General features: G+C 35.9%; 1 protein-coding gene across 2 annotated transcripts in view; it reads right to left on the bottom strand.

Annotated features, from left to right (window-relative positions):
- Nucleotides 1-2122: 2122 nt before the first annotated feature.
- LOC150105632 (actin-binding Rho-activating protein-like) overlaps nucleotides 2123-17877 on the bottom strand; it is an 84607-nt gene continuing 68852 nt past the window's right edge. For both annotated transcript variants that reach the window (XM_090394275.1, XM_090394276.1), the window contains one exon: nucleotides 2123-2514. In XM_090394275.1, the coding sequence (XP_090250401.1) occupies nucleotides 2293-2514 (222 nt within the window). In that variant the 3' untranslated portion in view covers nucleotides 2123-2292. The remainder of the gene's footprint in view (nucleotides 2515-17877) is intronic.

Below are 17877 nucleotides of genomic sequence, written 5' to 3'. Positions count from 1 at the left end.
ATTCTATTCCTTAAGAAGCAACAGTCACCTTGTTATCACTAAAGCAGACAAAGGAAAAGTGACAGTAATTATGGATTCTTCAAACTATAGAAGAAAAATTTCTCCTTTACTTCGAGATCGCTCAACATACCAAGAACTTGATCATGATCCCATCAACAGGCAACTGAAAAAATTAAATTCCCTTCTAGATGATGTGATAAGTTTGGATGCAGACATGATAGAAAGGTTAAAAACACATTTTGCAAGACTTCCTAGATTTTATGGTCTACCTAAAATCTACAAGACAGATATTCCTCTTTGTCCTATAGTAGACTGTATTGATTCACCTACTTATCGCATAGCCAAATGTTTAGCAAAATTATTGAAATCACATATAGGCAAATCACACTCTTTTTTGAAAAACTCTTCGGATTTCCTAAATAAATTAAAAAATATCTCATTACAACCTACTGATCTTATGGTGAGCTTCAATGTAGAATCTCTATATACTAATGTACCTCTCAAAGAGACTTTACAATTACTTGCTGACATCTTCCCATAAGATATAAAATTATTTGATTTCGTGATACACTCTGGATATTTCTTGTGTCAAAACAAACTCTACAACCAAGTAGAAGGAACGGCCATGGGAAATCCACTTTCACCTGCTCTAGCCAACTTTCATTTGGAACATCTAGAAGACATCCTGTTTTCATCTATATTCCCTCAACCATCTTTTGGGTGAGATAGATAGACGACATCTTTTCAGTGTGGCCTCATAACGGAGATTCCTTATCTTCCTTTTTAGCCAGAATCAATTCCTTACATCCTCGTATTAAGTTTACCATGGAGATTGAAACAGACAACAAGTTATCCTTTTTAGACATCCTCCTCATCCGTTCACCTTCAGATATTCTAACAACAACAGTTTACAGAAAGCCCACTTTCACTGGAAGTTATATTCTCAGATAATCTGCTCATCATCCTTATCAAAAACAGGAATCATCCAATGTTTAATCCAACGAGCTAGAACTAATCGTTCAACTCCTCATGAATTACAGAAAGAACTTTCAACTACCAAACATCACATGAAATTAAATTGCTTCTCCGAAAAAAGTACACAATATCTGTTTGATTCCTACAATCCAATCCAGAACAACAAAGAATCATTACGTCAAGTTTCAATTCCATATATTTCCGGGATTTCAGAACCAATTTCAAGAATTCTAAAGAAATATGATTAAACAGCCACTTATATACCTATTAACAAAATATCCACATATTTCCCCTATTCTAAAGAAACTCTAAACTATGTCTCTGCCAGGTGTGTGTGTATCAAGTTCCTTGTAACTGCAATCTGTCTTACTTTGGACAAACAAGATGCTCTATAAAAAAAAGAATTCAAGAACATCAACCATACATTCTGCACAACACATCCAATAAGTCTGGATTGGCTCAGCACAGGATAGAGACAAACAACAACATCCTCTGGTCCAAGACTCGCCTTCTACACAGATGTCGCTATAAATTCGAATACCTATTCAAAGAGAGTGCTGAGGCCTTACTTCAATGCCCTAACTTGAATTGAAATGACTGTATATCCTTATCAAAAATATGGGAAAGTTTAATCTGGATAACACATTAAAATATATATATATATATATTTTTTTAAATTGAGACTTTTAATTCCTACATTAGTCTAATGTTATTTATAAATTAAGATTATTATATGAAATTGCGAATTAATACCTATAATTTAGTCATCATTCAGATGAAATTTTTCCTCTCTTCAATGCTTAGCAATGTAACATCAGATGGCTTATTCTACTTTTGAATGATCAATTGCTGGTATTCCATCTTGTTAAAAACTGTTTCTATGTAGCCACTGAAGATAGTCTGTTAGTTTCAGACTGAAATATTTGGCAAATATTAAAATATTCTTGTGTTAATGTGTCTATAATTTCTGATATTTATTGTAATTATAGAAAGGTAAATTATTTCATTAACTGGAAAGAATCATAAATAAAAATAAATATGTACAGTGATATCTTATATCATCACAATAAAAGCCAGAAGTGATAAATAGTTTAGCCCTAAAGAAAAAGTTATGTATTAAAATAACTACTTCCATTTTAACATGCCATTAAAAGCAGAATTATTTTTATTGAGAAAATTGCAAAAAACCTCAGCATACTTATTTTCAGTAAAATAAATCATGTATAACAATTATTAGAACTTATTTAAAGAATACATTGCATTAGAGCAGTAAAACAGACCGAATCAGTTTAATATTACATATAATTAATGCAAAAATTAGTTATTGCATTCCTCTTCGTGTTGCTCCATTTCTTTTCGCTTTTCACAATAAGCATTGCCACCATTTGCTGATCGCAATTCATTTATGGATTTCAAAAGATAGACAATAACGTGATCATCTCTTCTCTGAAAAAGCATTTCCCCTTCAAAATGAATAAGACCATGCTTGCGTGCACGCATTAACATGCCAACTAATTTATTTGAGATCCGAGTGTAAATCTGAAATTCAAAAATAATATTACATACAAAAATATTTGAAATTCACAAACCATGAAAAAAGTTAAATATCAAATTACCAAAGATATTAATACAGTACCATCTTTGAATTACATTACTTAATTTTTCTTATAACAAAATTAATTTGTTCTTAATATTGTTCATAATATTACTCCCTTATCCTCTCACCATTCAATTAATTCCAGGGTTCCACAAGGTTCTGTCCTCTCACCAACCCTCTTCCTACTATATATCAATGACCTACTTCAGTTGACCTCAAATCCAATACACAGTTTTTCAGACGACAGCACATTGCATTCCTCCCTTTCTTTTGATAAACCTTACTCTATACAAACTTACCTCAATCTACAGAACATCAATTACAACTGCCCTCAATTTTGATCTCCAAAACATCCTCCAACAGGGGGTTCAGATAACCTAGTCAATTTCAATGCTAATAAAACCCAGTACTGTCTTATTTCTCATAAAAGAAAACTATCTTCTCCCAGTATTATTTTTGACAACACCCAAATTTCCAGACAATTTGAGATTTCTCTTCTTGGAATTACACTGACATCAAGCTTCTCCTGACATAAACACAACGCAACCATTGCATCCTCAGCTTCTAAAAAAAAACGAGGATTTCTCTTTCACTCAAGACGTTACTTCACCCCTGAACAACTGTTAACCTCATACAAATCCGCCCAACCATCGAATACTGCTCCCACATATGGGGGGGGGGCCGCAAAAGCTCCCTCAAAATACTTGACTCAATACAGAGGAGAGCAATCAGACTTATTAATGACCCATTTCTTACCAACTCACTTCTCCCACTTTCACACAAACGAATGGTCTCTGCACTATGTGTATTCTGCAAATATTTCCATGGAAAATGTTCATCTAAAATAGCATCAATAATTTCCCCACTTAGTACTAAGCTCGTTGGAATACGTGCAGCTGCTGCTTAACATCCCTTCACAGTGCACCTTGAAACCCACAGAACAAGTTTCTTCTCCTCCTTCATCCCTGCAACTGCTGTACAGTGGTGGATTGGGAAAGAAGGTACTTGTTCACATTTGATTTAAGAGTCTTATATTCTATTCCTTGGGAAATGCATCAGGGCAAAGACTGTTTCCATAGTACAGCATGGTAACAGTCTTCGCCCTGATGCATTTCCCAAGGAATACAATATAGACTTTTAAATCAAAGTGGTGGATTAGCAACTTCCTCAGTATTGCAGTAGTCCTTTGGCTTCACCACCTTTGCAATGTCCCCTGACCTTCAAGTTGCTATCAGTCATCACCCCCCAAGATCTCTTGCCTCTCCCCACGTCCCTCAACAGAGTATGCATCCTCCCATTGATGTATTCCAAACTCCAAGACTTGACATTTAGCTGAATTAAACTTTTCAAGTTTAATTTTTTTTATGTTGAGCCCATACACGAGAAGAGGTTGGTTGATCAACCTATAGTACGTTAGTACAGTGTAGGAGTGGTGGATTGGGAAAGAAGGTTCCTTAACATCCCTTCACAGTGCACCTTGAAACCCACAGAACAAGTTTCTTCTCCTCCTTCATCCCTGCAACTGCTGTACAGTGGTGGATTGGGCAAGAAGGTACTTGTTCACATTTGATTTAAAAGTCTTATATTCTATTCCTTGGGAAATGCATCAGGGCAAAGACTGTTTCCATAGTACAGCATGGTAACAGTCTTCGCCCTGATGCATTTCCCAAGGAATACAATACAGACTTTTAAATCAAAGTGGTGGATTGGGAACCTTCTTTCCCAATCCACCACTCCTACACTGTACTAATGTACTACAGGTTGATCAACCAACCTCTTCTCGTGTATGGGCTCAACATAAAAAAAAATTAAACTTGAAAAGTTTAATTCAGCTAAATGTCAAGTCTTGGAGTTTGGAATACATCAATGGGAGGATGCATACTCTGTTGAGGGAAGTGGGGAGAGGCAAGAGATCTTGGGGGGTGATGACTGATAGCAACTCGAAGGTCAGGGGACATTGCAAAGGTGGTGAAGCCAAAGGACTACTGCAATACTGAGGAAGATGCTGACCAACACAGATAGAAGAGCTGTGATTCTATTGTATAAAGCCATGATCAGACTATGTGGACTACTGTACCAGGATTTGAATTGGATAAACTAACCTTAGAAAGAGTGTAGGGGTGAAAAAAAAAAAAAAAAAAAGACATCAAGACTGTACAATATTAGTTATGAGGATAGACTGAGGGAATGTTGACTGTAAAGTTGTGGATAGAAGTGATATGGTTGAGACATTTAAACTGTTGACAGGCAGTTACTTACAAAGTTGACAATGGGAAGTTCTTTCGTATGGTAGAACAGGAGAAGGAGCAAGAACAAGGGGCCATCCCTGGAAGATGCAAAATGAAGTCGTGAGGTGTGGTTTCTTTGCGTGAAGGATGGCTGAACAGTGGAATAAATTGCCTGAGAGGGTGGTGAGAGCACGGATGGTGAATGAGTTTAAGAAGTGGTATTATAGACTGTTGTCCAGGATGGCCTTCCACAATGAGTCTTGTGACACCTCCATGGAGTAATAATAATAATAAAAAGACACATATACCACTGAACTACTCTGAAAGGATCAAATATATCAGCATTAAATATATAGTGTATATATATATATATATATATATATATCTATATATATATACTATATATAAATATATATAAAGTATATATACTTATAAAAAAATAGAGATGCAATAATCAAAAGAATTCAGGAATTTTATATTGAACTCTATGAAGACAAAGACCGTGACATCCAAGAATCATCTATGGATAACTCGAGTGAGGAAGAACATGATGCCCCTGAGATCTTACAAGACAAAGTGGAAATGGCACTGTGAGAAATGAAGAATAGAAAGGCCCTAGGAGAAGATGGAATTATGGTAGACTTCTTAAAATTGGGAGGAAGCCCTGTCATCAAACAGCTGACTAAACTCTTTAATAAATGCCTAAAACAGAGAAAAATTCCAAAAAATTGGAGCAATTCACTTCTAATATGAATTTTTAAAAAGGGTAATAAGGAAGAAATTAAAAACTACAGACCTATAAGCCTACTCCCCCACCATATATAAAATTTTCACAAAAAATTATAAATAATAGAATAAAATCTAAACTGGAGAGAATGCAATCCTGTGAACAAGCTGGATTTAGAAAGAATTATAATACTTTGGACCATATTCACACATTAAGAGAGCTCATTTTAAAAATCAATTGAACACAATAAACCCTTATGTCTGGCCTATATAGACTACGAAAAAGCATTTGATTCAATTAAAACATCTGCAACACTAAAAGCTTTTGAAACCCAGGGAACTGAGAAACCATATATATTGAAACACTAAAACATATTTACAATAATGCAACTGTAATTAAATTATATAAAAACAGTGAAAAGTTCCCAATACAAAAAGGCATCTGGCAAGGCGACACCATATCTCCCAAATTATTTACAGCTACACTAGAGGAAGTCTTTAGAAGCCTTGATTGGGAAACAAAAGGAATAAACATAAATGGAGAAAGGCTGCATCATCATTGCAGATTATATTGTCCTAATAGCAGATAATCTTGATGATCTGAAAGAAAGGCTAAATCAGCTAAATGAAGCCTCCAGAGTAATTGGATTAAAAATAGATAGAGAAAAAACAAAAATAATGATGAATAAATATATTAAGTATAGAACTGTCAAAGTTGAAAACCATGAAATAGAACAAGTTACATCATATGTATATTTGGTCAACTGTTATCCTTTGAGGAGTGCCAAAGAAAAGAGAGTGAACGAAGAATTCACCTTGGATGGATGGCTTATGGGAAAATAGACATATTCAGAAGTGACATCCCTATGAGTCTAAAAAGGAAAGCTTTTGACCAGTGCATACTTCCTGTCCTAACATATGGAGGAGAAACATGGACTTTAACAGAAGCCCTAAACAAAAAGCTGAGAACAACACAACATCGCATGGAAAGAAGTATGCTATAAATAACATTAAGAGATAGGAAGACAAATACCTGGATAAGATCTCAAACAGGTGTCATGGATATTGCAAAATACATTAAACAAGCTAAGTGGAGATGGGCTGGCCATATTGCCAGATGCAGTGACAGGAGATGGACTAGAAAAACAACAGAGTGAAGATCAATGGATGGAGCAAGACAAAGAGGAAGACCGAGAAGAAGGTGGAGGGATGAACTGGAACAAACTGCAGGAGTGAGATGGATGGGAGAGGCAGAAAACTGAGTGATCTGGAAAATCATGGGGGAGACCTTCGTCCTGCAGTGGACAAAACCAAAAGGTTGAAGAAGAATATCCATCCTTCAATGATTTATGGATTGTTTAAATCATTAAATGCCCCCTCTTCCATTAGGAACATCAGGAGTCTATAAATGCTTTTCATCAGTTCCTTATCCTTGCTATTGGTCTTAGTTCAGCAAAACTCTTTTCATGTTCCATTCAAGTCGATCTCCTCCATGTATTTTTAGGTCAGCCAGGCTTTCTCTTTCTTTGTGGATTTCAAGGCTGCATGACAGATTTCTTGATGATCTTTCCTAAGTTATGTCCAATCCATCTAAATTTTCATTTTCTGATTTCAAGTTTGACTTTTTGCTGATTTGTTCTTTTCCAGAGGTCTTCATTAGTAATAATTTTTGGCCACCAAATTCAAAGTATGCTCTGCAGACACTGGTTTATGAACATTTGTAGCTTTCTTTGTATTTCCTTTGAAAACCAGACACATTTCACATCCATATAAAAGAACAAATTTAATACAGGCATTAATTTTATTATTTTTATTTATTTTTATATCTGTGTGAATATTTTTCATTTTCCATACTCTATTAAGTTTAGCATATACACTTCTTGCCTTTTGAATCATGTTGGAGGTTTAATGAAATATTTACAGCACAGGGAAAGGATTAAAAACTAATTTTAATTAGGTATAGTTTCTGGGAAAATCCCCATGCTACTCCTCTTAAACACTATTATTATAATTACAGCTAATATAGCCCGTTTTTGTTTAGGAGTGTTCCTTATTTTAAATACATTGGCTATTATTACTCAAAAAAGGGTATATATATATTTTAGGGCATTATGGGTGAGTATAGAAGGCAATTATAGCAGAATAAAAGAGGTGGAAAAGTTTTGTACATATCTTGTTTTGATACTAGGATGTCTTCCAATTTCAAGATCCTGCTGAAGGTTGTTTATAATGAGGGGGAGGAGGAGGAAGGGAGCGTGGGGGGGGGGGGGTTGATGCAGGAAAAATAAATTTGGAAACCCGGGTTTTGTATTAATAATATATATATATATATTATTGTGTTTAAGGGTACTTTTTTTGGGGGGGGGGGGTTACTTATGGGGAAACGGGCAGGAGAGTTAATGCTTCCAATATTTCGCCTCAGTCACTGATACATCTTCAGGGATTACGAATAACTCCTATAACACACACTCAAATACAATACAATACTAAGTGAAACACACGGGTGACTCTAAAGTCCTATGTAAGGTGGTGCACCCTCTATTGGCATTTGTAGGTGGCAAAGTGGGATCTCTCTGATAATTAATGTTTCCCAAATTCTGGGAAGTTTTATGCAACTATATTTATTTAAATTCAGTTGATTTCTGAGTGCTGCCACAGATTCTAAAAACAGTCTTTCTGTTTTGAATTTACTATTGTGGAGCATGGTGGTTTTTCTCCAGGAGATCCTATGGATTGTATCCAAAACATGGTCTGAAAGGCCAGATTAACCATAGTCGTGATTGCAGAGTATGATTTGTGTTCTTCTAAACGGATGGTTGCTGATCTACCTGTTGGTCCAAAGTAAGCCAGCTTACAGGAAGGCACAGAGAGAGAGAGAGAGAGAGAGAGAGAGAGAGAGAGAGAGAAGGGAGCTGATCTTTGGTAGAACAGATAAGGGTAGCAAGTTTATAGTGGGCTTAAAAGCTGTGTGGAGGTTGTACTTTTTTAAGGACCTGGCTATTTCTTCTGATGTGCCACAGATGTAGGGTATGAAGATGGTATTTCTGAAATCCTTCTGAACAGATGGCAGGGGAGAACTGATTATTTTTTAAATTCTGTCATTGCTGTAGCCATTGGAAAGGAAAGTAGGCTTCCAAACTTAGTTTTAACATTTACTGTTATTATTTGTTTTCAAATGGGTTCCCACCCAATCACTGCTTGATTAAATCTTTTGCTCATGAAGATTCCAATTCCATATCGATGCATATTAGTTATATTAGGCATCTCTGAATACAGAAACACATTCCCACTGCAAAAATTTATTCTACCAATACCATTCCATCTTATTTCACTAACCCCCAATAATTCAATTTTATATTTTTCCATCTCCTTTCTCAGTTGTGCTAATTTTCCTGTTTGATAGAGTGTTTAATATTCCATTGGCCAATCTGTGTTGTAATTTTCCAAGCTTTAGTTGATACCAAGGAGTTCATCCAATTTCTACATTTATCCAACTTGGAAAAATATTTAAATTTTCAAAACTTGTGGGTTGTCAGCCCACAAAGTTCCTATTCAGGTGCTAGGGCTGCTACAAGCCACAAGCATTAACTCTCATGCAGATGTTTCAGTTATACTGCTGATACCTGGTCACCAGAGCCTCATTTGCCATAACAGGTTCTACCATGAGAAGGCAAGGATGGTATTTGAGCGGGGAAGGCTATATATGTTATATAATTATATATGTTATGTTATGTGTTATATGTTATGTTATATAGGAAAGAACTTTGACATTGTTAGCATCAAGGAATGCGTTAGCAGAGCTAATCTTAGGTGGTATGGTCACTTAAACAGAATGGGCGAGGAAAGATTAGCAAAACAAGTGTTCTCTGCCAGGTTGGCAGGAAAACAACCCAGAGGAAGACCAAGATATAGATGGATTGATATGGTACAAAGTGCCTTAGATGATAGAAATATAAGATCAGATAATGTTGAAGTCTTGACAAGTAACAGACTGATTTTGAGGAAAATTGTAGATAGGAAGTTAGTAATGATGTAAATTTTTCATGTAGTACTATCATATCTTGTATACCCCTTGAGGGTACATGGCAGGAATTTGATGATGTTATATATCATTAAGTCAAAGACTTCATAATATTCTGTAATTATGCATCCTTAGAATCCAAATGCTCCCTCTTTGGAGAGTTCTAAAGGACAACACAAAAGTGAAGCGTTCTCTTTCATTGTCTTCAATTTTAAATTTTTCATATTAAAAATATGAAAACTTAATATATTTTAAATGTATCTTTAATATATTTAAAATATATTAAATTACATACTGATAAAATGTTTAAAATAATGTAAATTAAAATAAATATATGTTTATATACATCTTTCTAAATATATGTTTTTTTTAAATATATTTCAACATATTTAAAAAAAAATTAAAAAATGCTGCTGAAAGAGAATTTGGTTATGTTAACTTCAGTAAGTACAATAATTAGTGAAATTACAAAAATAGACACTTTATGTATTAACATTTTTATTTGTTTTAAATCCTGTGTGTAAATGAAGAAGGTGGGAGGAGATTCAACTCCCTGGAGTTTCTCATTATTTATACCTACAAGTATAATTTATCAACAGATTGTGATTAAGTAATATTACAGTAAGACAATTGATGCTGATTAGTTGGTTGTTTTGATTATGCCAAGTAAGGTAATGGGATGAGGTGACAAGGGTATACTGTATCTGTGCACATATTCTCTTGTCATAGGAATGCATGTTTTGTAGGATGAAAAGCTCTTATTACTTCTGTATGAAACTAGCTAACTCACTTTTAGTTTGAAATCTGTTATAAATGTTCTTGTATCATGATAGTAAGCTAAGATCATTACAAGACAACTATTGTGTATATTATGTCTCTCAGTCAGGCTGATGAACCAGAAAATGAGACTGGCTAACCAACTAATAAATGAATCTATTTGGAGTGTCATGTATGGGGATTCAATGATTCGGGGTGTGCAGAGTAGAATGACAGAAGAGTGCTTGCCTGGTGAAATGACAGTGTGTGTGTGTGGCAGTGAAGGGTGAAAGTGTGTAGGAGATGATAGTAATGGTTAGGATGAATGACCTGAGAGGTAGCATGAGATCTGAGGTTAAGGTTGATATTAGTCATAGTGCAGCAGAAATGTGTCTGAGGAAAGAAAGTGAGCATGTTGACTGGTATGATAATGCAGAGTGGAGGAGAAGAGCAGTGATGACGAATGAGATGATAGTAAGAATGTGCAGAAAAATGGGGGATCTGAAATATATGGATGCATGGAGTACGTCTGAGAATAGAAGGGTAGATAGATAGAGCATGAAAGAAATGGATTTGAATACAGAAGGGCACAGGCATTTGAAGAGACTTGTTTTCTGGGCAAGTGAGTGTGTCGGGACAGGGAAATTAGAATTAGCATTAGGAAGAAAGGGAATGAGTTTGTGGCATTGACTGACTCTGGACATTCTGGGGAGGATGTTCTAACAGGTATAGAAATCAAAGGGTATAGTAACTTTCAGCAGGATAGGGAAGGTAAATGTGGTGGTGGTAGTGGTGGAGTGTTACTCATGATAAGATAGGTGGAGAATCTCAGTGCAAATAACACTAACGCCACTGATGGAAAAAGATCTAGAGGAAGAGTGAGGAAAACAATGCTAGATAACATGCCAAATGAAGACAGATACACAACCTTGAAAGAGAAAGCTCAGAACAGAAGAAAGTGAAAGGAAAGTTTTTGCTACTAAAAGAAGAGCCTGCTCAATTGCAGAATACTTAAGAAGAAGAAGATTGCTACAGACCAGGAAATATAGATGGTGATGAGCAAGAAACGTTTAGACAAATTAGTTTGGCAAGCGCAAAGCAACAATCGTTATGGCGGGATTTCAACTATAGTGATATAAACTAGACAGAGGAGACGGTATGCAGTAATAAGGGAACTGAATTTTTGGATTTCTTGAGGGAAATCCACAAATATGGATTTGGTCACAGCATCAGAGGATCTGATTGTGACTGAGATGGCATACTTGACTCTGCTGGTGAGAGTGACCATGTAGTCCTGACTTGAAGGATGAATAGACATGGGAAGGTATCAAAACAGAAAGAAGTTACATGGAAGGCATGTTTGGCATATTATCATTATAAGGTAGATGACTATCAGAGACTTAGAAACAAACCAGCTTTCAGCAGTGCAATGAATGAAAGAATTACTATTAAGACTCCCACAGAGTCAAAGACTCATCTAGGAGGTCCCTTTGTCATATACACAGCTCATCATACCATGACTTAAATACTTTCAAATTCTCTCCAGACATCACACTCTCAGGAAAGGCATTCCAATCATTCACAACTCTGCATGCAAAAACCTGTTTCTCACTCCCTTGTTCACACCATACTTATACAGCTTCCGGGGATGACCTCTTGTTCTCCCCTGATCCTGATTCCCCACCATTTTATGAAAAACCTCATCAACATTGATCCTGTAACAACCCATTAACAATTTGCACATCTTTATCACATCACCCCCTCCCTTACTACCATTCACTACATTCTGTAAATTGCACCTTCTTAACATTTTCTAATATTCAACATTCCAGAGATCAGAAGCTACCATAGTCAATTGCCTCTGGACCTTTTCCAACATCTCTTCGTCCTTTTGAAAACTAGATGACCAAATTTGTAAATAATAGGCCATATGTGGCCTAATCAAGGCCTTATACAATAGAACAAGAATCTCTTTAGTTTTATAAGTCAGTGTCCTCTGCATCATTCCCAAAATTAATTGTGGTGTCACCACAATTTTGGTAATGTGTCTTCTAAATTTTAGATCCTTATCCACCATCACCTCAAGATCTCTTATTTTCTCCACCTCCAACAATATATCTCCACCAAGAGTAAATTCTACATCCCATCTTTGTTTCCCAAATTTTAAAACCTTACATTTTGCAACATTGAACTGGCATCCCCACTCCCATGACCATTCACTCAATCTTTTCAAGTCTTCTTGTAAGGCCAGAACATAATCTGCTCTACTCCTCAGTTTGTCTCAACTTTGCATCATCTACAAACAACTGAATATCCCCATCCAAATCTTCCCTAATATCATTAACAGGTTAAACAGAAATGGCCCTAAAACAGACCCCTGAGGCACACTACTAGTGACTTTCCTCTTCTGAGATATTGCTTCCCCATACACAATTTGCTGGTACCTATCAGATAGCCAATCTCCAATCCAATGCACTAGTCTAATATCCAACCCATCCGCTCCAATCTGACTATCAACTTATCATGCAGTAATCTATCAAAAGCCTTTGCAAAATCTAAGTATACTACTGTGTGTATCCATCTCCTTTGTCCAATGAAGATGTCACCTTATTGTAATAAATAAGTAGAATACTAAAACATGACCTTCCTTTAGCAAATCCATGCTGTCCATCAAAGATAATACCACTGTTGTGAAACCAATTCTGGATCCTGGTTCTCACCAGCCTCTCCAACACTTTAACCACAGCCACTAACACACGCAGATACGCCTATAATTTGATGCTTGAATTCTCACCTCCCTTATGAAGCGTTACAATCTTGCCTTCCTTCCACTCCTTTGAAACTTGGCCCAGTGCAAGACTCATATTAAACAAATATGTCAAGGCAGATACCAACTCCCTGTTACATTCCTTCAAAATACATGGTGATATATTTATATTATCAAGTCCCACAGCCTCATTAACATCAAGTTTGCTCACTTACAGTCAGTCTTCTCTCCTCATCAACTGCTCTCCAACACTCTATGATATCACATTCACAAGAATGAAGGACCTTTATGAACTACTCATTAAATATCTCAACTACATCCTCTGCAGCAGTTGATCCTATACCATTTTTCATAATCATTCTGTTTTTTGTTGTTGTTTTTTTTGCTGGCTTCACATCGAAAGAACTCCCTAGGATTCCTTTTGCCTTCATTAGCTAACTGTTGCTCCTCCTTCACCTTGGCTTTTTTTTATCAAGCAAGTCGCCCTTCTCTCCTGTTTTTTGTAATCATCATGGAATTGATGATTACAAAGTGATGATTACCACTCCTCTTTTGTTGCCTCCATAATGCCTTTTTCCTCTGTATCACATGCATAATTTCTTCATTCATCCATTTCACACATATCCAATTTAACCTTCTGACCCTTGGAATACATTTAGACATTGCTTCTACTAGATAGTTCTTGAATATCACCCAAGCAGCATTGATCTCCTTTCCATTCAACTCCTCATTCCATGCTACACCTGCAAGCTGCCTCTCTTGTGAGCTTTCATAATCACCAGCCGTGTAGTCCCACATATACTCTTTCCTCTAGGAAGTCCTCACATGGTTGGCAACCACCCAGTAATTACTTCATAGTCTAATATCCAACCCCTCATTTAAAACAACATCCTCTGATGACAAGATCAAATCCAAGACCTTGTGTGCCCTCTGTTACATACTATCTTAGGTAGTTGTTCCTCAAAAACTAATAAAATTCATTTTCTTTACTTCCAGTTGCTATCTCATCATCCCAGTCTATATTGCCATAATTAAAATTGGCTATAATGATGACCCTTTTCTTATTTGCTTGGGTAATCTGATTATACATTTCATGGTCACTACCATCCACATTACCAGGTCTATAAAACATCCAACTAAGTATTTCATTCTATTTACCTATATCTTACACCATACTGCCTCAAAATGGGAGATACTTAAGAAAAAATTGTTGACAATAATGACAGATTGTATACTTCAAGTGAACAAGATAAAGCAATTTGGATTCAAAGAGATGAACAAAAGGAATAAAGGAGAATTGCAGAAGAAAAAGAGATTATGGAAGGCATAGAGAGAGAGAGAGAGAGAGAGGTGAAGAACACTTGCATGAGGAATATAAGGATCAGGTTAAGTAAGTGACTAGTACTGTAAGGAGAGAAAACTTAGAATATCAGAGGACACTAGCACTGCAAAACAAGGAGAATCTGAAGGAGTTTTTTTCCTATGTGGCAAGGAGGAGAAAAAATGATAAAGGATGAACTATCTTGCTGAGTGGAGATGGGAATCAGGTGACCAAAGCAGATGACATAGTTGAACTATTTAATGATCATTTTATTAGAGTGTTCCATCCTGGTACTACAGGCTTTATTCCTAGAAGGATAATGAGTGGTGAAGTATTAGAAGTGAATGAGGAGGATGTATTTCAAATACTGAATACACTCAATATCAATAAGGCAAGGGGACTAGATGGAATTTCACTACAAGCTTTAAGGAATGTGATGCAGAATTAACTGTGCCATTCACTTGGCACAGTTAATTCTGTTTAATGAAAGTCTTAAAATGGGACAGGTTCCTAAAGAGTAGAAGAAGGGTAAGATAGTGGCACTGCATAAGGGTGGTGGTAGAATGGAGGTATCAAACTATAGGCATGTTTATATTTCTTCTGTAGTTATTAAGATTTTGGAGAAATTGGTAAGAACTAATATACAAAATTGGGCAGATGAGGGTAATATTATTTATGCAAGCCAGCATGGATTTGTTAAGGGATGCTCTTGTTTTAGTAATCTGGTTACCTTCTACAAGGGTAGCAAGAGCAGTGGATGAAGGTAAAGCATGCAGTGTCATTTTTTTGGGGATTTTTCCAATTTGACAGAGTACCACACAACAAGTTGATTTCTAAGTTGCATCATGTGGGTTTGGTAATTGACTCTCTGAGAGATATCAGAGAGTTGTATATGGGGGAGCAGTAAGGTTACAAGTGGAATTCCACAGGGTTCAGTCCTAGGACTGAACCCTGTGGAACACTGTTGTTCAATCTTTACGTCAATGATATTGTCACAGGACTACAGAGAGATTTCAGCTGTTTGCAAATGATGTGAAGCTTGGGAGGGTTAAATGTTGATGTTTTGGCACTTCAAGAGGATTTGAATAAGTCAGAAGAACAGACAAAGGCATGGGAATGTCAGTTTGATGCAACTAAATGTAAAGTTTTAAAATTTGGTATCTACAGAAGGGATGCTTCATACTCATTTGGTGGAGTTATACTTGAAGAAATGGAGAAAACAAGGAATCTTGGGATGATTGTAGATAGAAATTTAAAGTTCCAGGGACATGTTGCAAAAGTTGTGAAGACATCTCAGAGAATTGTGGCAATGTTGAGGAGAATACTGACTACGAGAGAAAAAAGGTGCTGGTCCTATCGTATAAAGCTTTGATCAGACCACATCTGGATTTCTGTGCTCAGATCTGGTCACCAAGATTTGAAGTAACCTTGGAGAGGAAGCAGACACAGATAACAAAAATGTCAGGACTGTACAGCATTATGAGGATAGGATGAGGGCGTGTGGACTGCAGAGTTTGGTGGATAGAAGGCAGGGGGGGGATATGATCGAGACATGTAAGCTGTCGAAAAGTTATAATCATTATTATCATATTAACACTGAGGAGATTTTTCATATGGTAGAACGAGAGTGAAGGAAAGGAGCAAGGACAAGAGCCATCCATTTACTCGCCACCTTCTTATGCCACCCAAGTTGAATAAGGTGGTGGTGAGTAAAAGGGTAAGAAGTAAGTTTTCTGCATGGAGAGTGGCAGGAGCATGCAATGCATTGCCTGAGCAGGTGGTGAATGTGCAGATTCTGGATGAGCTTTAGGAATGGGTATGATAGACTTTGTGTTGACCTCCCATGATGAGTCTTGTAACTCCATGGGGGGTCAGGAAAAAAAAAATCTTAAATTGAAAGGACTTTATTGTAGAAGAAATCTGAAATCACATCTTTCCAACTAAAGAGCACAATCTTCCAACTTTGCTAGAGATATATCAATTAACAGCTTTACTGAAAGAGAGTATGATACGTTGTCACTTGACTAATACCAGATTAACTGTGTTACTTTACTTGGAATTTTCTACAAAAATAATGAATTGCATAGCATTTTTAAATGATATTCAACAGATTATATTATCTTTTTTCAACTTATGATTTGTTTTCAAGCACATCCAAAAAGAGACAAAATTAACTTCATTCTGGAGGCATATAAGTGTGAGTATTGTGTTTGCTGTATGTGCACATGTGGAGAAGGGAATCAGTTAAAAATAATTGTATCTGCTACAACTGTATAATATATATATATATATATAAACTAGTAATAAACTTTCCATGCAATAAAATGTGATATCATTTACAGCACTCTTTTATTTGAAATAATGTTGAAACTCACAATTTTGTTTTTATTTTATTTTATTATTATTTATTTATTTATTTTACACTGAAAATGTTTTAAAATATCCTACAGAAATTACAGGCAGGATTAGTAATGGCACATTAGCCATTACTAATAATAAATTTAGTTAATCCTTTATCCAAGTGTGAGCAAACAAAGTTTGCGCCTGAAAGTATCTTCAGGACTGGGGTAAGGTAGTACAACACAAGGCAACTTGCTGCAAAGGTGGAGCAAGCTAACATCACTCCTATCTCAGTATTTCCCATAATGCAAAACACATCTCCTTGCCCTTACCCCAGTCCTGAAGATACTTTCAGGTGCAAACTTTGTTTGCTCACACTTGGATAAAGGATTAAACTAAATTTATTGTAGTCTAACCAAGTGAAAAATAAACTTTCAAAATCAGCCATTACTAATCCTACAGGGCTAAGAATTAGCTAATCCAGAAATATGGCTCAAGAGACCAAACACAGCATTTTTTTTCAACCACTTCAGGGTTGAAAATAAAAATAAATAAATGAATTAAAAAAATAAACAGCATAGTCTCAAAGGTGATGAAAATCATCTCCTGCCTAAAAAAACATTTATAAACAATTCATGCCAAAGTGGAAATGGAATAGAATAGAAGTTATCTATTCAGTCAGCATATTTTCTGCCCTTATGAAATATGATTAACTGAAAGATGGCATGCCATCAAATGACTTGAAACAAATTAATCAATCAACAAATTAACTAGTTAAACAATATTTCAAGACTAATTTTGGATGAACAACTTTTTCCCAAACAGACCTACCAATTGGGAAGCAATTAATTGATGGACTAGAATCCAGTTTCATGTCAACTATGTATAAAATGGTGGAACGCTTATGATTTGCTCATATTCTTTATACTGTAACTTTGAACATGTAGATAGCATTTTTTAAATTAGCAGTTAAGCTAAAGGCTGAAGAATGAACGAACACACACACACACAGTGATTACTTTGAATCCTACTACAGTAATTAAGAATTATTCCAAAGAATCTCATGACAAGTTACCCACAATACTTTGGTACTAAGGGTGAAACAAAGGTTAGAGAACCCAGGAGCTTTGCTTTTAATTTACTTTA

This window comes from Typopeltis vanoorti, chromosome 6, assembly GCF_054136105.1.
Source record: "Typopeltis vanoorti isolate ZY-2024b chromosome 6, IOZ_Tvanoo_1.0, whole genome shotgun sequence".
Classification (NCBI taxonomy): Eukaryota; Metazoa; Arthropoda; class Arachnida; order Uropygi; family Thelyphonidae; genus Typopeltis; species Typopeltis vanoorti.
This window is presented reverse-complemented; position numbering and strand designations above follow the sequence as displayed.